The 21852-nt window shown below is 45.1% G+C and overlaps 1 protein-coding gene across 1 annotated transcript in view; it reads right to left on the minus strand.

Annotated features, from left to right (window-relative positions):
• PIK3R1 (phosphoinositide-3-kinase regulatory subunit 1) overlaps window positions 1-15129 on the minus strand; it is an 86938-nt gene extending 71809 nt beyond the window's left edge. The window contains exons 1-2 of the mRNA XM_025924998.2: window positions 14991-15129; window positions 4292-4995 (exon numbers count right to left, since the gene is read on the minus strand). Of these exons, the coding sequence (XP_025780783.1) occupies window positions 4292-4628 (337 nt within the window). The 5' untranslated portion in view covers window positions 4629-4995; window positions 14991-15129. The remainder of the gene's footprint in view (window positions 1-4291; window positions 4996-14990) is intronic.
• Window positions 15130-21852: the final 6723 nt, after the last annotated feature.

A 21852-nucleotide genomic window follows, 5' to 3' on the forward strand; every position in this document is an offset into this window, starting at 1 on the left:
AAAGAATCGCAAAATGCGGTTTCAAGAAATAGCCCCGCGGCACGGTTTACTTACGTAAGAAAGGAATACATTTTCATTCCTCTATCCCTACATCTCCACCTCCACCATTTCTTGGTATACAAAGACGTGGGGACCATGGCTGGATGGGGCTGTGTGTTCAGGGATGGAATGCCAGTGTCTGAAGAGCCTAACGCAGAAGGAGCCAGTGTAGTCTTTCAACAGCATGGTGCCCCCAAGGACCACGTGACACCCATTTTGCACACCCTTCACCTGTTCGCAAAGGAGTTGTCTCCGAAGGTCAAACAGGGCTTGACTGCGTTGTGGGCAAGTGTAATGGGATACTCTCGTTGGCAATTTTAGCCCCCACGCAAAGGGAAGCAGGTGAAAGCAGGGGAGAGGGAATAAAATCTGTGCTTGAAGACACTTGCTGCTTTTGACACATGTTCTCATCACTTTGCTTAAGTGGCTGACAGTACCCACTATCAGCTTAACACACTTCCCACTAGCAGAACTACCTATCCCAAGCCCTGGAGTATTAAATAACAGCTTTGGAGACATGGCATGCAACGGTCACGGCCAAGGCTGCAAGGTTCCTCAGATGTGAATGGTGTGAAAGAACAAAGAAACTGTGATTTCTAAAAACAGGATGGGCTGTCACAGCCTTGTGTGCCTGTGTAGAACATACAAAGCACATGGCTCCTTTCAAGTCACCTGGGATGTGAAACAGCTAGATGATGAACCTCGGAAGCAAGACTTTATCCACTTACTGAGAACCTACTGCACTGTTCTAGATGCTTGGGATAATGGAGGGACAACCAAGACCCTCGCCCTCATGGAGCCTACAGTTTACCAGAGGGAACAGATGATAAAATATCAACATGGTAAGTAAGTGCTTTGTGAAAGCAGAGGGGCATGTCACCACGTGAAGTAAGGAGAGCAGAGCCAGCCTCCGTGAGATTTGAGCCAAGAGCTGACGGTAGGTCACCCAAGAGCTGCCCAAGCGGAGGGAAGGAAGCAGAGTCCTGAGGTAGCAGGAGGAAGGCCAGGGTATCAGAAGGCATGCTATCCCTCTCAAATCTAGATGCCGATTTTCATCACTACTTTCTGGCACAAAACAGGGATGCAATTCATGGTGAATGAATGACTCGAAGTCCAATCAACACAACAATGTGCAATTCACACATTTAATTCAATCCACGGGTTGGGCTTCCTCAGACACTGTACGCAAAATGTACTGGTGGAAGGTTTATCGGATTTTCAAAGGAATTTCAAAAGCTAACCTTCACACCTTTATTTCCAGGAACATTCACGGAAAGTGGAAAAGTGGGTTCTATTATGTAAGAAGGAATCCCTCACACAAAGTCTACTTTTGGCCAAAGCTCAATGACAACTTTCTTTTAAGAAGAGACAGGGCACCTGGGTGGCTCAGTCAGTTAGGCATCCAACTCTTAATCTCGACTCAGGTCATGGGATCGAGCTCTGACTGGACAGCACAGAGCTCTCTTGGGATTTTCTCTCTCTCTCTGTCCCTTCTTCACTTGCATGCACAAGCTCGCTCACATTCTCCCTCTCAAAATAAACTTTAAAAAAAATTTTTAAAGGGTGCCAGGGTGGCTCAGTCAGTAAGCATCCAACTTCAGCTAAGGTCATCATCTCAGGGTTTGTGGGTTCAAGCCCCACATTGGGTTCTATGCTGACAGCTCAGAGCCTGGAGTCTGCTTCAGGTTCTGTGACTCCCTCTCTCTCTGCTCCTCCCCTGCTTGCACTCTCTCTCTCTCTCTCTCACCCCCAAAAAAGAAAAAGAAAAAGAAATAAAAATAAAAATAAAAATAAACATTAAAAAAATAAAAAGAGAGTACGTTGCAAGAGCAGGAGACAAGAACCACACAATTAGTAGGCAGGCAGGCGTGAGCACCTTGTATCTATCCCATTCCCATTACGGGGTGTGCCAACTCCCCACGGCACACTATCTCAACAGGAGGACCGCATTTGATCCTTAGACCTCAGGGGTAACCTTCAAAATAAAATAAAGACAGTCAAACACGAAAAACAGGTTAAATCAAGTTAGGAGAGGGGAATAAAAGGAAAAAAGGGCTAAAGAATTCAATGACAGCAAGAAAAGAACTATCCTCTCTGTCTGTCCCACAATCTGTCACTGCAGAGCCTTCCAAGTAAACATACACGTGGGCAAAAAGAAAGTGAATCCCATAGTTGTCCTTACAACTACTTTCCTTGTCAATGTGACATGCAACTACTAGGAGCTACTGAATTCTTACTTCATAGCAGTCATAGATATGTAAATGAGACTAGAAGGTTACATTTCTGGAAAATCTACAGTTTAGTACCAAAGCCCCCTCACAATCTCCCCTTTCAACTGCCTATTCAATCTTTCAGTTACTCCTAATGACTCATTTATATTTAGGCCAGCTCTTTCTAATATCTGAATGCACAATGTCACGGTTTCTTTCTTAAATTCTGCTGAAAATTTCATTTAGTCCACTTTCCATGTAGTAAAAAGAAAAAAGGAAAAAGCTGTTAAAAATCTCTATTGTCACCGCATCAGATGAGAAAGCAAGCATTATAAAATAGGTTCGGACTTTAAAAAGAGAAAATCACTTTGCTTATAATGAAAAGTTATACCTAATGGCAGTTTTCAAATGCAATTTTGCTTAGAAATTACTTTCACAGAATCTTGTGTCACTAATCTCAACAGGGTATCCCTTTTTCCACCTTTTATCTTCTCTGGTAATCCAACACAGATACTTGCAGGATTCTGTAATCTTTTGTATTCTGGGACAAATTAAGTAATTTTTCCTTTTGAATTTTTTTTAACTCAAAAAATAAACAAATTAAAAATATGTAGTTTGGTGGTGGGGGGGGGGGGGGGGGGACCCAACTGCATGTATACTTTCTATCTGCTAAATGAAACACAATGATTGACAAAACCATATATACATATGCAGAGTCAGTGTTTTATGTTTTTGTTGCACAAAAAATTAACTTTTGCTTTGGAACTGTACAGTAGAAGACACTATCTGGACATGATTTATAAAGTACGGTATAATGTTCATCAAACAAGTATCCCTGTTGGGTCGGGCAGGGGAGGAAAGAGCACATCCCTTCAGGTATTTCTAGGCAGTTACCCTTGACTTTTAAAAATATTCCCTATCCTATTGCTACCCATTGCTAAAAAGCAGCTATTTATCCTTGCATTCTGCTCCTTTATTCTTGTTACCTCATTCATATGTGCTAGAATAAGCCAACGTTCAAGAAGGCATGATTGTATCAGAATCCCTTCCAGAAAGACACTGTAATGCCACAGGCAGTTTTACTCAACATGCAACCACGGCAAATGGGCCCACCTGTTTTAAACATACCTTGCCAAACCTTTCTCAGTCTGAGAAAAAAAAAAAAAAAATTTATGTAGGGGAAAGAAAAAAAAAAAAGAAAGAACAAAAAGCTTGAAATTTACCGATGAAGAAATGAGTATTTAACAAAGGTGATAACAGCAAAACGGAGCAAAGGGCTGGTCTTTGTGTGAAAACGAACAGAAGAAAAATCTTAAACGACCAGCTGTGCACAAAGCTAGAATGTGGACCATCTCCAGGATCAAGGAGTGGTTTTTGAATCAAGGTGGTTTCCATTTAAGAAAAGTATTCAGTAAGTTTTTTCTTCTCATGAGGGCCAAGCACCGTAGAGGCATTAATGCTACAAATGACATTGCTGATGAAGGAAGGGAACTCCCTCTACACCTAGACTGAGTACAGGATTAGGTTTCAGCTGCAGCCACAGTGTTTCTGGAGAGGAAACCCAGAGGTAGATACCAGGTTATAAAAACAATGGTTTCTTCTCTCCTGAGTTCTGGGGTCACTTTATTACTTTCTACATTTCTTCATACCAATCAAATTAACGTTACATCTACTGACGTTAGACTTACCCTCTTCTTTCCTTAAAGGATTATTTATATGTATTACGAGCAATTAAAGAATAAGGATGCAAGAGATGTTTAATTCAATGGCAACTATAAAAACAGGGTTTCAAGACAGTGACCAAGTTCTCATACACCATCTCCGTCTTTTGACAACTCCCTACCCCACAAACACAAATTTCCAGTCTTGTAACGGTTGACCCAGTTTTTATGTACCATATATAAATTGAGGTAAGGCTGTCAAAGTAAGTTTCTGCTCAGAGCACACTACAGTCTGACGCAAATCGTAGGCTTTTCCTTAAAAAAAAGGGGGGGGAGGGGGAGCGGGGGTGCACCACGAAGCAATCGCTCATTAACACTGACCTTGTTGTTGCTCACTGTCTGCTTCAGCTTTTGAAGAACCTGGTGCAACAGGAAGGGGTCGAGGTGGTCGGGGCTTTGGTGTGGGAGGCGAGATTTTTTTCCTTCCAATATATTCAACGTAAGTTCCTGGAAAGTCCCCTCTTTCCCCCGTGGTTTCATTATAACCATTTAACCAGCCAATTTCTTCAGGCCTGGCTTCCTGTCCGTCACTGAATCCAAGAGCTACTAAAGACCCTTTATTCACAGTCAATACATCGCCCAAGTGCAAGTCAATATCTTCTTCTCGTTCCTTTTTGTAATCATACAGCGCCCGGTACTGGTAGCCCTCGGCACTCATGGTTGCAAACCTGTCACGTTACACACTGCAGTCTGATTTTACGTTTCTATGGAAAGCGAATTCAGAGAGTATGTTAAGATTCCTAATATGTGTCCAGCAGAGGACAAAGGACAACTCTCCAAAGGTTTAAGAGGAGAGGTGACTGGATGTCCGGCTGTCCATCTGTCCTCCATCAATGGTGTGACTGAAGACAGAGTGCCACTTCCTCTGCGGCCCGCAGTCCTCCCACTGGCTTCCTTTTCAGCAACTCATCAACACTTGGCCTCCAGGCTGACTCTCACAGCGAGGCCCAATCCTTTCTGACACTCTTGTCACACTGTCCATCTGGCGTCTGATTTTACTGTTGCACTCCACACGCGAGCTTCACCTAGCAAAGGAAAAACAAGGCTTATGAATGAACATCACACTTTGCCATCTGTGTGAATTTGAATTTCTACTTCCATTCAACAAGTATTTAATCAATTTGGCATACATGCACAGGCCGTTGTGCTATTGCTCAACATGATACATACAACAAAGATTAGTAAGAACACCAGGCAGGGGTGGGAGGTGTGCTGGCATGTGGCAGCGTCTCAGAGATAAGAAGGGTAAACAAGGAACCATAACACTAGGTCAGTACCCTAAGACAGGCAGAGACTAAGTGCTATTGGGTTCGATGAGGGAGGGACCACATCTAACTGCAGGGATCTGAAGACAGAATGGAATGTGTAGCATGATCTTACGTACAGATGTGACTAAGCAAATGTCATATTCTGGGAAGAGCTAGAACAGGCAGTCCAATCCATCTGAAGCCAAAGAGGGAACACTGGATCTGGATTAGGAAGATAGGTAGGGGTTATATGACATGATGCATGCCTGCACTGAGTTTGTGAGTCATGTGGTCCAATTTAGGACGCCACTGAAAATGCGTGGAGAGAGGGGAGCAGCAAGGTCAGAGATGCACTTAAAGAATCTCAATCTAGTAACAGCGACTAGGACAGATTGGCATAGGGATAGAAGAGGTGAGGAAAGGTGTCAACCGTGTTCTGCAGTGGTCTGGGCAAAAGGGTCCTGAGGGCATGAACCAAGGTGGCAGCAGAAGGTATGGAAAGGAGAAGAATGAAATAACAGACGCTGCCGAAGAAGCCTGAGTGGATGCCGCGATGCTCAAATGTGGGTCAGGACAGCAGCAAAAGGCCTGAACCTGAGTTCGTTAAAAGAATTTAGCCACGGGTATCAGGCAAAGGGAAGCCAAGAGGACTGACAGGCTTACAGATGCAAGGACGGTGGGAGGCAGGGGAAAACCTGGTCTGGGACTCTAAGACAGGGAACATGCTACAGATCTGGTGATCAGCTGCAAATAAGGCAAGCCTGAACTCAGTGGAATGGAGGAACTCACAAGGAAAAATATTAAAGGTTAAAAAATGATGCAAGGATCAAACACTGGGGTTTGCTGAACACACCTGAAAAAGCAAAGTCAAGCTTTGGACACAAACCCTATGTGCGGGAAATAATAAATTAGAGGGTTTTGGTGGGAAAAGCGAATCCCTGAGACCAAATCCCACAGGGGCCTCCAGCAGGGAGGAAAGTGAGGCAAGGCCAGGTAACCTGGGCTCTGCCCATCACCGCATCATCACTGGCTTTTGAGAAAGCAGACCCCAGTCTAGAGGTATTGAGGATACTAACTAGAATTTGAGGAGTTAAGGAACTGAAGAGAAAGCAGAGATGGTTGTGGGAGTTCACCCTGGAAAGACAGCCCCAGTGTCGGGGAAAACGAGCAGTTGCAAGCTTTTCTCTTTTTTTTAACATAGTGGAGGCAGAGGGATTCCAGACTCTCGAGAGGGAAAGTCAGCAAGGGGCCTGCCTGCCAATAGAACAGGGTGTCCATGTACACGCTTTGCACCCTAGTTGTTTCTCAATGCTATCTTTATTACAAAGAGTAAAAGCAACCTAAAGGTTTCAGTTAAGCTGGCCAAGTCACAAAGCCATCCGCAACAGCCACAGAATATCAGTGTTCTATATCAAAGACAGCTTGATACGTTTTAACGAGTGGGGCCACTTTAGATGTTTAGTATTAAAGGAACTCATCGGCGTATGCATCTTAAGAAGCAAGATCTAATCGCAGACAGTAATGTTGGCATTCAGAAGCATAAAGCATTCAACTTTACACGGTTATAGAGCCTCTTAGCCATAGTACAATAACACTCTTAGGAGAGTTAAAATTAAAAGAACTAAAAAACAAACACTGGAAACCTTTGCAGAGTAAGAATATTAATTTGAGATAGATATTCTACTTTGTGTTTCAGTCATCGGATTAAAAAAAATTAAAGCAACCAGCAGGGTGTAGGAGAAAAATAAACTATATTATGTTTGAAGACAACCTCTCCTTTTGATAGATCCAGGATCAAATTAAATATTCACTGCAGAAATTCACACAAAAATGTAGAACTAGCAAATTTCGTTTTTAGTACTAATGTACTCTGTACAAATGAGACACAGAACTCTAAAGAACATGAAAATTTACATATCCCTAAATGCCTGGAAACCAGGCAACATGCCTAAGAATAATTTAATTCCTCCAAATCTGCCTTGAAATTTTTGTTAGCTTTTCCTGGCAATGTAGGTCTTTATGGAAAGAAAAAAAAAAAAACATCTTCAACTAGTAGGTTGGAGAGATCTTCCCACCAGCTGCTGCCTATGGCTTCCTCTATTTCAACAACCCAGTGGGCCAGTTTGGTGAGATTCTTCACAGAATGGCGAGTATTTTATGCTCCCTCTCTTCCTCCCTTTCTCTCTCCCTCCCGCCCTGTCTCTCTTAATCACTCTCTCCCCCACACAGCCCTCAGCAGCCACCAGGCCCCCCATCACAGCACACCTCTGTAGATATGCATGTTCCTCAACAGCGGAGGCCACACTAAGAGGCTCCACGTGTGGTCAAGGTTTTGCAAACCTGAAAATTATACTAATGTTGGCCTGAGGCTAAATCTGTGCAAAGAGGAAAAAAACCCTGAGGAACTTGATGACCTCAAGAAGGCCAGACCTGAGAGTTAGCAATTCCCACCCAGGTGCCAGAGACCCATATATCTCTACAAATTCCCGTCCCTCAATGTTTGTAAGGAGAACCTGACTTTCCCTGTTAGAAGAATCCTGAGCAGAATTCTGGGCTCTCATTGGATTTAAAAACAAAAACAAAAACAAAAACAAAACAAAACAAAAAGCCACATCTTCTATGACGCTAAGATTATAAGAACACACCATTCCTGTCTTCTGGGACTCAACAATGCCAAGGGCACGAAGATCAATCAAAACAATTCAAGGTTGGCCAAGATTCAGTGCCAACAAAGTGGTTGGAGAGCAACCTTGTAAGAGAAGAGGGAGAGCTGATTAGTCATGTGGGTGGGGACTGGATAGTGTCCTGTCCCTATCCTGTCTTGGCCAGGGAGAAGAGGCAGGCTCTTCTACCCTGCTGCACAATACACAATTTCTCCCGATGGCCATCCCATTTCAATGACGGTCACTGTCATATTGGTCATCACGGGCATCATCTAACACTACTGGAAGCTGTATGTATGCTAATCTATCCAATCTTTTTCCTCTTCCTCCTTATCTAATACTTACTGGGAGCTCTGTGTGTATTAACTCATTCAATCAGAATCATCTAACGCTTAATGGGATCTATACGCGCCCCAGCATGTTGGATCAATACTCAGCATAACCCTGAGGCAGCACTATCAATGTTCTCATTTTGCAGAGGAGGATACTGAGACAACAAAGAATTTAGTACCTTGGCCATGGTAACACTGATCAACTGATGCGAGGAATCACAAGTCACCTTCAAGTACTTTAGCTCCAGGTCTACCACTTTTAACACCACGAAAACCTACTGCCCAAATTCAACTTGCTTTGATGACAAAAGACAGCCCTGGTGGGTCCATTGGGTTAATGACGCAGATTCCTTGCCTGCATACTCTGGCCCCCCAGATTAACCTTGAATGTCTGCTTTCTATTTACTCTCTGTGACAGTGGCCCTACTGATAGTGTCTGTGGCTCTTTCACAAACACACCTGCCAAAAAAAGCCACTACAACCTGGCAGCAGTCCCATCAAGTTCAGGACCCAGTATCTTAGACAATGCAAATTTTCTTCCAAAGAGACTTCAGTAAAATGCATCCTTGCCAAAGAAGTCTATAAACTATGAATAAAAGAATACTGGGCACATCACTTCTGGAAGGCTGCCCACTTCTGGAATCCTGCCCACTTTTGCTCTAAGAGCTTCAACTACTGCCACCTGTACCCCTCTTGGCATCTATGTCCCCTACCGCTGTCCCAGGCCCCTGACTACACAATTTCTAACAACTCAGCTCCTCCTGAGGGGGGATATGGGAAACATTAAACCATAGTCACAAGAGCTATCATATCTTGACAACTGGCAAGTTTTTTGTTTTTCGTTTTTCCCTTACCCTCAAATTCTCCCCAGGACTGCAGAAAACTCAGCAGCCTGAGGCACCGGCATTGCCTGTGTAACATAACCCTCCTAAGATCAATTTGGAGCCCAAACTATCCAGATTGACCAGATACATGTTGCCAAGATTCACAAGATTATGGCTCTAATCTCCTTGGCTATGTTCACCTGTCCAATGAACTATTTCCACCTAGGTCCAACATAATTGTTAACACAGTAAAGGTTTTATATGTGAAAAATATCTACCATCCATAAATTAATGTTTTCAAATAAGTAATGCAGTTTTCTAATCTGGGCTCTAAGCTACTGCACATGTAAATTACTGTAAAAGGTATAAAGAAATCCCATCAACAAATAACAAGCTTACTCATATAACATCACATATAATAGTTCAAAATTTCTTTAACAGTAATTATTGTGCTCCAGTCTTTCAATTTTTCAAAGATTGCCTGTCACACCATTTATCAGAAGTGTATTTTCTCTCTTTGCTAAAATACTGATCTATTCTTATTCTGTGCCTCAAAATAAAGTTGTGTCTGATGTCTGACAATCAGCAATCCATGACTTCTTAATGTTCAAATGCCTCAATGTAAATTTTCAATTTAACACTCTAACCTGCAGGCATTCTGGCAGAGAACCAAACAAAATTCTTTGCAAAGTGCTCTGACTTTGTGTTGACTTACTTCCCTTTTACAAAGGACAAGGATTTAGCAAACTTAATGGGAGGAAGGAATATAAGATATATTAAAATCACTTCAAATAAATCAAGAATATACTCTAATCATACAATTCTATCCTGTGGTTAAATTAGCAGTTTGGCACTGGGTCCCAGCACACATTGGATGTTCGACGCAGATGCAAAGGCCATGGAGTGTTCATGGACCCCGACCCCCACGCCCCTACATTCCATTTCTCTGTCCTCCTGGTGCTAGGTCTGAGTCTAGGGCAAGCTCCCAACCTAAATTAAGAAATTATTTAAAACGCTTTCCACCTTTCAAGTACAGTGTTCTGGAAATCATAAAAATCAAAGTCAGAGCAAAGTTAAATTGAACCTAAATCAATAGTCATCAAACACCCCCATTCATTTTCAAACCAACCAGAACATGCTGATGATCGCAACCCTCGGGGCTGAGTCCCTACTGTGGGCAAGCAGGGTGTTTAGATGAAGACTCCTGCCTGCAAGCCCGTTTGGCACCCCAGGAGCAGTGAGGCTAGGAAGGGTACAGGACAGTACAGGGGTACTAGGTGAAATAACCAGGAGGCAGGACTCTGCAGAAAACCAAGTGATGACACAGAGCCGGAGCACCTGAGGAGGGGCAGAGAACAGAGACCCAGGTCCAGCTGGAGTCATCACCAGGAGGCTGGCAGAAAGATGCTGATGCTCCTCCAGCAGCTTCTAAGGGGCCTCAGAAACATATGCCATCACCCGGGAAAGGCCAGGGGGGTGACTATTCTGGTTCTCTGCCTCATCACGGTGAACAGGTACTGAGGAAAAGGCCATGGAACGAAGAGGACTAAGGAAGATGATCTGAACTGGCTCCTCTTGTGAAAATGCAGCGCTATTTTGCAAAAGTCTTAGCAAGAAGATTAGTATAAGCACTGAGCTTCAGACGCGGGCAGCTGTCCCCATCACTGTCTGGATTTTTAACCTTGGGCAAGTTACTCAGATCTCTCCGTGGCACAATTTTATCATCTATGAGGCAGATACAATAAGCAAACCTGCACCTTACAGGGTTACTAGGACGATTAAATGAAATTACATCTATAAAGTGCTAAGCTCTGTGCTGGATAATTAGAGCTTAATACAATTAACACCAACGTAGTGTTTACTATGGATCAGGCACAGCTCTTAAGAGTTTCGTATATACCAACTCATTTAACCCTTACAACTTCCTAGATACAATTTGTATCCCCATTTTACTGATGAGTAAACAAGCACAGAAAACTTAGATAATTTGCCTGACGTTACATAGCTAGTAAACTGTGGCTATGTTATCACTGATATCATTATTATTATGGCTACTAGTATTCAACATCCCTTACTTCCAATTATACACTTCCTACCTGAAAGAGGAAAATTTGCTAGGAATTTGTGTGTGTGTGTGTGTGTGTGTGTTGCCTCTAAATGCTTGCAAACCCTTGTAAATGCATCCTGAAGTTAGCCAAAATAAGTCTGCTGTCTCCTTAACTTCTTTTCAGGCAGACACATAAAGGCAGCAGGTGGACTTTGCCCACCTAGTTCTCTCCCCGCCTGAGGGAGAGGGTGGTTCTGGAGAGACCAGGGAGGGGCCAAGACTTCTCCAACAGGATATGGTGATCTAGCTGCCCTCAAAGAGAAAAGATGACAGGCACTAACACAGTCCTCCAGGGACTAAAGGGAGCTTCGTCCTTAGGTTGCAGCCCTCGCTCCTCCCAGGGTCTGGACCACCGGGGTCCAGCCAGGGAGGGGAGGGGCAAGGCATGCCTGTCCAGGGACCTCGCTTTATTAACTCACTCTGCACAGTGCTGGAGTCTTCTCACACTTTGCCCAAACTCCTGTGATTTCAGTACTTTCTGGGGTGATCCTTAACGTGAAAACTATTTTCACTACAGGTGCCTGTGGGTATGTATTTTATTTACTTTAAGGAGGACAATGCTGGGAAGATAAAATCTCCAAAGATGTTTTCATAGCAGGATTTTTTTCTTCAGCAAAAGCTATGCTAAGCTCATTGTACCCTTTCAAAAAAAAAAAAAAAAAAACAAAAAAAAACCCTAACATAAGCCAAACAGACAAGTTTATGAGTAATTATGTAGTCTATTTTTTAGCTCATTTGGCATAATGTACATGAAATGGCCTTTAATTGCCATTCTTTTAGGCAAGTAATTCCAATAAGAGCGTTGGCAGAAGCATAACAAGAAATCACATTAGGATATAGGTGGAAGAGACAGAGAAAAAAAGCAATAAATAATACCGATATTTTAAAAATTACTTACAACCTAAGTCTTTTATTAATAGTTGTTACACAATTTATATTGTGCCTTCTAAGGCAAAAAGCTAAATTGATAAGCCATTCCCTCCACTGATAAGCAACCTCATTTTCTAACAGCTTTACTAAGAGGCTCCATTCTCTTGCCTTCTCTGGCAAATCCCTGTGTCCTCCAAAACAGGGAGACCTGTGGGGAGCCTATTTAAAATGTATAACGTACAGAAAAAAACACTTCTCATTTTCTTCTGCATGGTGTATGCCCCACAGGTGAGAGAATTAAAAGCAAAACTCTAAATGCAACCATTATCCCAGCTTTCTATGATCTAACCTAACCATTAAATCACTTTCTTTGAATCTGCTCCTTCACCATCGCTTTATGCAATAAAATGCATTTTGAAAATCACAAAATGCAAACACAATAAAAGGTGAACTGAAATTGTTCCTGTTTTAATGAGCATATGGACAATCTTTCAGAGTGGATGCCTTTTTAGAACCTGATCCCTGAACTATCTAAGAAAAAAAGGAGATTTTGACCAACACACTAATTTAAAAATCACACGGCATTCACGGAAGAATTTAATTAAAGGTATGGTCACACCTTTAACAACACAAGATTTGGGTAGGTAGGTGGTGTATCTTTGCATTGAAGATACAAAACCCTTCAGAAATCAGCTTAGATACAATTGGCATTTCCAGAAGATAAACGCATACTACCGGAATCACTACCAACAACCAAAATATGTGGTAACTGTAACTTATTGTACCACTTCATTCCTCCAAACCAACTTTATGCTGTGGGGATTTCCTGATCTTGATAAATTAAACAAAAAATAGCTAAGAAAAGACAATATAATTAACCAATGGGAAGGGAAGTGCTTTTTCACACTATCAGCATCATATGTGAGAAAAGACACAGTGATAACATCATTTTACAAAAGCAGATAAAACAGCAGATAGCCAGTATGCACCAGAGTTCTGTTATGCAACTGACAAGAACAGGTCCCAAAACAAGATGGAAGTTAGAAAGCAAATGCACATAGCACTCTGAAAGCCAGTTTGAGATACACAGAACTTCCTTCCAATCATAAAAACCCGTACATTGTTATGGAAAAGTATGACTATCCACTACCTGCCTACAACTAGCATATAAAACCTGAAGAGGCCAGCAGTGACATAACCCAACAATTCTGTAAGGCAGGTAGGTCTCCTCCACTGACGTTTCCAGTTTAAACCTTGATTCTGAACCAAACACACCTTCTAGAACTTTACAGGGACCCCCCCCCAAAAAAAGAATTACTCTTAAGGTATTTTCTTTGTAACAACCAAAAAACACTTGCTTCCCAAAGTTTAAGCAACTTTTGTTTCTAAGAAGCTATCCTCTGAGTTTTAACTGTTAATTTCAAGAAAGGTGAACTGTATTAAGGAACTGTGGGGGGGGGGGGTGTTTTTATTTTTCTTTTTTAAGATTAATATTTGCGGCCTTCTGTGCAGAATTCCCCAAATTCCCAATTATTTGCACCCTGAAGATCCTTTATTCTGAGAGCATACCTCAGAAATAAACATGTCTACTCCGATCTTTTCTAGCTTACCTACCCATCTTTAAAGTGGAAAACGCAACCCAAGCTAATGAAACATTAAAATGCAATTCCACATAAATGCCTAGGTCAATAAGCTTGGTGAAAGTCCCGCCTAACAACTAAAACTTGAACCTCCTTAAGGCTGAAATGACAATCTTAGGCTGCACTCAAAACCCGGAACTGTTTTATCCAGTCGTACTTCGCACTGAATGACAAAAAGAACAGAACAGGAAAAGAAAAAAAGAAAAAAACCAACCCCGTACCGCTTCCAAAGTCAACCCTCCCCCCCCCCCCCCCAATAAAGAGTAAACTCATACTCAGACACCAACAGTGCTGCAGCTCCACCAGGGATTAACGGTGGAAGGGAGACCTTTTCCATGTTAACAGCACTCAGGGAAGCCTAAGAATTTCCCCAAATCCAGTTCACACACATTCTGCATTCAACATGTAACAGCCATTCCACTCACACCCTTCTAGTTCATGCTCCAATTCAGGTTACCAAAGTATGTATCGGTACTGGAGTGCCTGGCCTGAGCTTTCCAGTTCTCTTTGTCTTGCGATCTGCGGGGCAGTTTCTGCTCTTGGGAAGTGAGTGTTAGAGCAGCGGTTGCCAGATAATTCCCCCACGATATTTTAGCTCGGGCTTGCCACACTCTCTTGCTCTCCCTAGCCGGCTCCATATTGCCGGGCAGGTCCCTCCACTCTCGCTCCGCGCTACAAAAAGCTGGATTTCCGGGCTGTTGGAGGACCCGGTTAAATATGCCTCCAACAACCTGTCCAGGCCCGGCCGGCACTAAACGCCGTTAGGGCCCCAGCGACCAGCCGCCCCGAGGCGCACTTCCCCCACCCCGGAAGAGGATGAAGACAAACTTCGGAGGGCGGGGGCTCGGGGCGAGCTCCGGGGACCACCGCCGCCCCACCCGCTCGGGGGAAGGGCCCGAGCAGCTACCCTGGCTGCAGCCGAAGGACGCGGGGGAAGGCTTCGCTCCTTCCCGCTAACTCAAAGGCAACGGTTTGGGCGCTCTGTAAAGGACCCCGGAAAACTGCAAGGCGACAGCAAGGACCCTCAGAAGTGTGCGGTAACGGAGGGGTGGAGACCAGCCCGAGATCGCCTGCAACTCAGGGGACGAATGCGCCCGGCGGCGTGCAGCTAGAGCCAGCTCGGAAGAGGACCGGGGAAACGGGAGCTCTGAGGCGGCCGGGAGCACGCAAAACGCTGGCCATGAGCCGGAGATGCCGGCGGCCAGCCCGCTCTCCCCCGGCTCTGCTCTGCAGGAGAAGCGGCTGCTGGTGACAGGAAGAGAACGGCGGCAGCCGCGCGCGCACGCACTGCCTCCCCCTCCCGGGCACACACACCCGGACCCGCTGCCGCCGCCTACCTCCCCTGCCGGCCGGCTTCCTTCCTCTGCGGGGCCCAGGCTGCAGCGGCGGCCTCCGACGCGCCTCCGACCCGGCCTCGACCCACCCGCCGTTCCCGATTCGAGCGCGCCGCCTCCAACCCGCTAGCCCGCAGCCCTCGTCGCGGACGCCGCTTCCTCCAACTCCGCTCCAGCTGCTCGCGACTCCTCTCCGTCAGCCAGCAGCTCCAGCGCCCGGCGCCGGCCCCGCCTCCGGCCCGGCCCAGCGCGCCCCGCCCCCGAGCCCGCGCCAACCAGCGCGCACGTCTCCGCCCCTCTCCGCTGGCGCCGCGCCCTCGGCCGCCGCCACTCACCGTGCCGGCCCTGGAGCTGGGCGGCCGGAGGGGCGGAGCTCCGGCTCTGCGGACCCTTCCTGCCGCCGGGCCGGCCTTCCGCCCCCGGCCACGGGGATGCCCCGGGCGGCCGGGCCCCGCGCTAGGTCCGCGGCGGAGCGCTCTGGATCTGCGCCAGGCCGCGGCACAGCCAGCTGCCGGTGTCTCCGGGACCAGAGGCGGTGGGGCCGGGAGAGGTGGGGGATGATTTCAGACGTAACAGGCTGCGTCTCTGATCGGAGGGTCTGGAGCCGACCCCTATCCTCCTTCGAGCCCCCAGCGCCCCAGCGGAGTGCCAAGGGCGGGGAGGATTCGGCTTCCTGGGCTCGCCAAGGCGGGGAGGCCCTGCAATTCCCGGCCTCGCCAGCACAGCCTCGGGAGTGGGCGGAAAAACCACGCTATCCGCGTGGCGTCCCGGGGTGAAGGAAGGGTGAAGGGGTGAGCCGGAGAGGCTAGCGCCCGCAAGCTGCCACGAGCTCCAGCAGCCTGGCACCGCCGTCGCTGGGAGCCAGGCGGGCCCGCGACTGGGGAAGAGAGTTTTATGAAGAGGGCGCACGCTAACTGATCCCTTCCAGCCTTGACATGACGGAGCAAGTGTAGGTAGCTCTGGCGGACCACGGCCCCTCGGGTAGGGAGTGGAGGCTCACATGAAATTATACTCTCTCTTAAATGTTACTTTTCAAATGCAGATTCTTCCACTAAGAATCATTACTTAGTTGCTGAAGAAAAATCTGATGTTGGTTCAGACCTTCCCAGGACGGGTGAGATGGAATGCCAGCAACTTGTGTTCTGCTCTTTACTATTAAACCGTGGAGGAATCCGCTTTTTAAACATCTATTCGCAGATCCCTCTTTTCAGCAGTTTTGAGATCTGCACGCGCCCAGCCTGCTTGCCCTAAAGCCCTTTTACAGCTCTTTGCCAATTCCCTTGCAAGGATTTTCCTTTTTTCTTTTCTTTTTTTTTCTTTTTTTTACCATCACTTAAGACTTGTGTCAAACTTTGAATTTGGTGGTTTATTCCTTGGGTGTTGGAAGTAGAGGACATCCTGAAATTGATTGAGTATCCTCAGAAAATAAAATCATTTTGAAAGGTGACTCACACTCTAATGGAAAGAGTTTCTTCTGTTTTAGGTTTCAGGTACTGACCTATTATTCCAACATGTCTCTTTTTTTTTTTTTTTTTACTTTTTTTTTTCAACGTTTATTTATTTTTTTGGGACAGAGAGAGACAGAGCATGAGCGGGGGAGGGGCAGAGAGAGAGGGAGACACAGAATCGGAAACAGGCTCCAGGCTCTGAGCCATCAGCCCAGAGCCTGACGCGGGGCTTGAACTCCCGGACCGCGAGATCGTGACCTGGCTGAAGTCGGACGCTTAACCGACTGCGCCACCCAGGCGCCCCCCAACATGTCTCTTAAAGTGGAGATAGAGAAGTAGAGAACTACCTACATGTTTAAGAAACCACTTTACCGAAACTTTACCAAGCGATATCCTTTCCACCTATTCTATGAAATGATGGGCTTCATCTATTGTTTGCCTGAGGTGGTAAATGAAATGAGGTGTCTCAGCCTGGAGTAGAATTACCTTGACCCAGTCCAATAAACTGAGCCTAAGTGCTGTGATATTTGCACTATTTCCTTTAGGCTTGGGTCTGAAGAAACCTTACCAGCTACCCTCTCCTTTTGTACACGATGAGTTCCTGGAAAGGGACTTACATACTCTTACGATGGGGTTCTATTCCCTCAAACCTAAAAAAGCATGAAATCCTTAAATTGAGCTTCCTTGTTTTTAGGTGGTCTTTAGCAATTTATGTTGTATATTCTTTCATTTTTTCCATCCTATGGAACACACAGCATTAAGTCCCATGGGAGGAAAATTATGCTTTTCTTCGATAAGCTGAATAATTTCAGTCTTTGTTTCCTCTGTATTGATACCTGCCCCCCATAGCACTAACATTAGCTTTTTTATTTTCATTTTCCATTGATGTCTATGAAATAACAAAAAGCAACAAAACAGTAGTAATCAAACTTAAAAATAAACCTTTTTCCTAAATAAAATCTTACCTGGACTCCAGAAATGTAACTGTTACAAGAAGCCTTGTGGTGAGGTCAAGGGAACCTCTAGGCCTTTGGACAAGGCAGGTTATTATCTCCTGGGGATGGGTTGGAAATGCAAATTCTCTGTCCTTACTGCATCACAAATGCTGGGGGGGCGGGGGGGGGGAGTGGAGCCTACCAATCTGTTTAAATAAGCCTTCCAAGTCTTCTGTGCACACTAGGGGTTGAGAGCCTTTGCTCTCCCAGGCCTAGGGCAGCTGGGAACACAGACGGAAAACCACTGCACTGAAATGCTCAAATGGGCACAGAAACACCACTGTTCAATCAGTAGCAGCCAAACTGTTGGCTGCCAGGTGGTGCCACTACTGAGGAGCTCAAAATGTCAGAAGATGTACAGTTTCCCAAAGGAAGATGGGTATGATGTGCACAACTGGTGATGGTCAAGGGGGTTTGGAAGTCAGACCTAACAGAGACAAGGACCCGCAGCACCCTGAAAGGCTTTCAGTGGCCACAGCAAGCCACTTTGGGGAAGAAGTGTCCTCCCCAAAGAAGACTGGTCAGATATCCTCATTGGCCCCCATCACTCCAACTACTCAGTGATGTGAATGCTAGAACACAATTCCTTTAGACTCAAAACCCAATGATGTGGTTTAGAGTTCAAACAACAACACAAGTACAAATGCCTTAGAGCCTTACTTCGCAAAGAGAGGTGCACAGACCAGCAGCATTGGCACCATCTAGGAGCTGGTTAGATATGCAGCGTCCCGGGCCCCATCCCAGGACTCTTGAATCACAGTCTGCGTTTTAACGAAATCCCCAGGTGACTCATGTGCAACTTAAAGTTTGCAATGTTCCGTCTTAGCAGGGGCCCCTCAGTTTTGGCTATGGCACTTGTCATTGGCTGGGGAGCTTATAAAAATCCCAGTGCCTGGTCAGCAGCCCAGAGAGATTATATCAAAACTTCTGTGGGTAGAACAGAGGCATCCGTAGCCTCTATAGTTCCTCACGTGTCTCCACTGTGAAGCCAGGGTTAAGAACCACTGCTCTGGGGGATCCAGGTAGGAAAGGTACCATCAGGAAGGCCAGCTGGGAGAGACTGGAGCACAAATGGCTGGTCTTACAGGAAGCAGCTGGTAGTAGCATTTAGCTGATCGTCAGCACATGGGAATGTGAGCCCAAATTTACCAAACCTTCCAATTTTCAGAGAGGAGCTGGAAACCCAGACTTTTATGGGCCATTTCTCAATGACTAAATGCTGGCAATTAATTCAACATTTTTGAAACCTGGGTTAGGCCACATAAGTGTGATGACCACTGGTCGATGGTTTTATGATGCCTTACATCATAAAATTAAGTGGACCTCAACAACAAAAAAAAGGACACCCAAGAGGACAACTAGCTTGTTGGAATCTCAAACTGCTGGTCTAAAGGCCTCTGTATTTCCAATCTTCTGTTCTCCATGGTACCAAACACTGCAGGCATTCAATAGCTGAGAGATGGTAACGGGTGAGAAATGAGCACCGCCAAACACTAAGGAGTTTTGCCTAATAATTTTATTTTTCCTTTTTCTTGCCCTGATAATGGAAATTCGGGGGGGGGGGGGGGCACGGCTATCAGTCCCTGTATTACTTAGCTTAAGATTTTTCACTTTTGTGAATGACTAGGTTAAACACAGGTTAAGGGAAACAAGAAAAAAATGGCTGGAATGCTTCCTAGCAGAGTGAAAATTCTTAAGGCCACCAATACTGTACTTCTCAGTCTGGTGTTTCTGAGCCTGAACAAGCTGTTAACCATGTTGAAGTCCTACAAAGAGTGACGACTTTCCGAGTGTACCCCAGAGAACGTGTCAGATCATAATCGCTCATACAAACCCTGAGTTCTCTGCTCACAATCTATTCTCTGGACATCCCTGTCTAATCTTTTAGTGTCTGAATCCTCATCAACTGTTGAGGATAAGACTCAACAAATCAACCAGTATGAAATACAAGTGAATAAGCCACCTGTGCAGTAGTTTTCAGCCACATTCTACCCAACGGCTGCCCTCAAAGTCCCTTGAAATAAGAAGCTGTACTTCAAAAAGTTACAACACAGTGGGGCGCCTGGGTGGCGCAGTCGGTTAAGCGTCCGACTTCAGCCAGGTCACGATCTCGCGGTCCGGGAGTTTGAGCCCCGCGTCGGGCTCTGGGCTGATGGCTCGGAGCCTGGAGCCTGTTTCCGATTCTGTGTCTCCCTCTCTCTCTGCCCCTCCCCCGTTCATGCTCTGTCTCTCTCTGTCCCAAAAATAAATAAACGTTGAAAAAAAAAAATTAAAAAAAAAAAAAAAAAAAAAGTTACAACACAGTAACCTCAGTTGAGGTGATAAAATGTGAAACATAGAAGCAAATGTTTGTGTAGCTATTTTCTTGAATGCAAGGGCCACGTTTTATTTTGGGGTAACTCCAGCAGCTCATGGACTTACTGGTACAGAGAGGGTACTCAGTAAGGGAGAAAAGCCTGGAAGTTGAAAGGAAACTCAATATAAATTCTTAGATTTGTGACCTTTAGAGCAATCGTGTGCAAGCACTCTCCAGAAAGAGCCTCTGAGAGTCAGAAGAAGTCAGGCCAGATTCGGGGACAGAGCAACAGGGCCAGCAGGATGCCAGTCTACAACTGGTGCTAAAACACCAGCAGGCATGGGGCAACTGGAAAACCACGTCCACGGAAAAATGAACTTGGGTGCTGATATCCCACCATATAAAAAATTGCCAGGAAATGAATCATAGACCTAAACATCTAAGAGCAGACACTACAAAACTCCTAAAAGAAAATATAGGTTCTAAACCTTTTCTTCTAAAGAAAAGATTTCTTAAAAATTAGGACACAGCTACAAAAGAAAAAAAATCAAAATCAAACTGAACTTCATCAAAACTGCAAAGTTTTGCTCTTCAAATGACACTGTTGTGAAAATAAGAAGCCACATCTTGGGAAACACATTTGCTGTTAAACATATATCCAACAAAGGACTTGTATTAGAATACATTAGGAGGGGCGCCTCGGTGGCTCAGTTGGTTAAGCGTCCAACTCTTGATTTCGGCTCAGGTCATGATCTCATGGTTTGTGAGTTCAAGCCCCACGTTGGGCTCTGCACTGACAGCATGGAGCCTGCTTGGGATTCTCTGTCTCCCTCTCACTCTGCCCCTCCCCCACTCACAATCAATCTCTCTCTCTCTCTCTCTCTCTCTCTCTCTCTCAAAAGTAATATAAATAAACACTTAAGGAATACGTTAGGAAATCTCACAACACAGTAACAAAAAAGCAAACAAACAACAGTTTTTAAAAATGAACAAAAGCAGGGTGCCTGGGTGGGTCAGTCAGTTAAGCATCCGACTCTTAGTTTCGGCTCAGGTCATGATCTCAGGGTTCATGAGTTCATTCCCCGTAACAGGCTCTGTGCTGACAGTGCAGAGCCTGCTTGGGATCCTCCCTCCTTCTGTCTGCCCCTCCCCTGCTCATGCTCTCTTTCTCACTAAAAAATAAATAAAATAAAGATTTTTAAAAAATGGACAAAAGAGGGGCACCTGGGTGGCTCAGCTGGTTAAGCATCTGACTTCAGCTCAGGTCATGATCTCACAGTTCATGGGTTTGAGCCCCACAATGGGCTCTGTGCTGACAGCTCAGAGCCCGGAGCTGCTTCAGATTCTGTGTCTTCCTCTCTCACTGCCCCTCCCCCACTCAGCTCTGCCACTCTCAAAAATAAAGAAAAACATTAAAAAAAATTTTTTTTAATGGACAAAAGATTTAAACACTTTACCAAAGAAGATATGTGCATGGCAAATAAACTCATGTATAGAAGCTAAACATCTTTAATTATTAGAGAAATACAAATTAAAACCACAGTGAGAAGGGACTCAAATAGAAACTTGCATGCCAATGTTCACAACAGCATTGTTCACAATAGCCAAAAGCTGGAAACAGCCAAGTGTTCAGCAATTAATGAATGGAGGTACAAAAATGGTAAATCCAGGGGCACCTGGGTGGCTCAGTCATTTAAGCAACTGACTTTGGCTCAGGTCATGATCTCACGGTCTGTGGGTTCGAGCTCAGCATCAGGCTCTGTACTGTCATAACAACTTGGAGCCTGGAACCTGCTTCAGATTCTGTGTCTCCCTCTCTCTCTGTCCCTCCCTGGCTCATGCTCTGTCTCTCTTCCTCTCTCTCAAAAAATAACATTAAAAAAAAAATCTTTTACCAAGCTTACAGGACACTTAGCCTTCAGCTTTCTGAGCTAACATCACATTCCAGGTTTGCCTCTTAGAAACTAAAACTTAATCACCTTGTTTAGACTTGGGTGATACAAGATCTTCTGCATCACCATTTACAGACTCTCTCTCTCTCTCTCTCTCTCTCTCTCTCTCTCTCACACACACACACACACACACACACACACACACACACACACACACACTGCTACATCATGTGT

Source organism: Puma concolor, chromosome A1 (genome assembly GCF_028749965.1).
Source record: "Puma concolor isolate L17-30 chromosome A1, mPumCon1.1.hap2, whole genome shotgun sequence".
Lineage (NCBI taxonomy): Eukaryota > Metazoa > Chordata > Mammalia > Carnivora > Felidae > Puma > Puma concolor.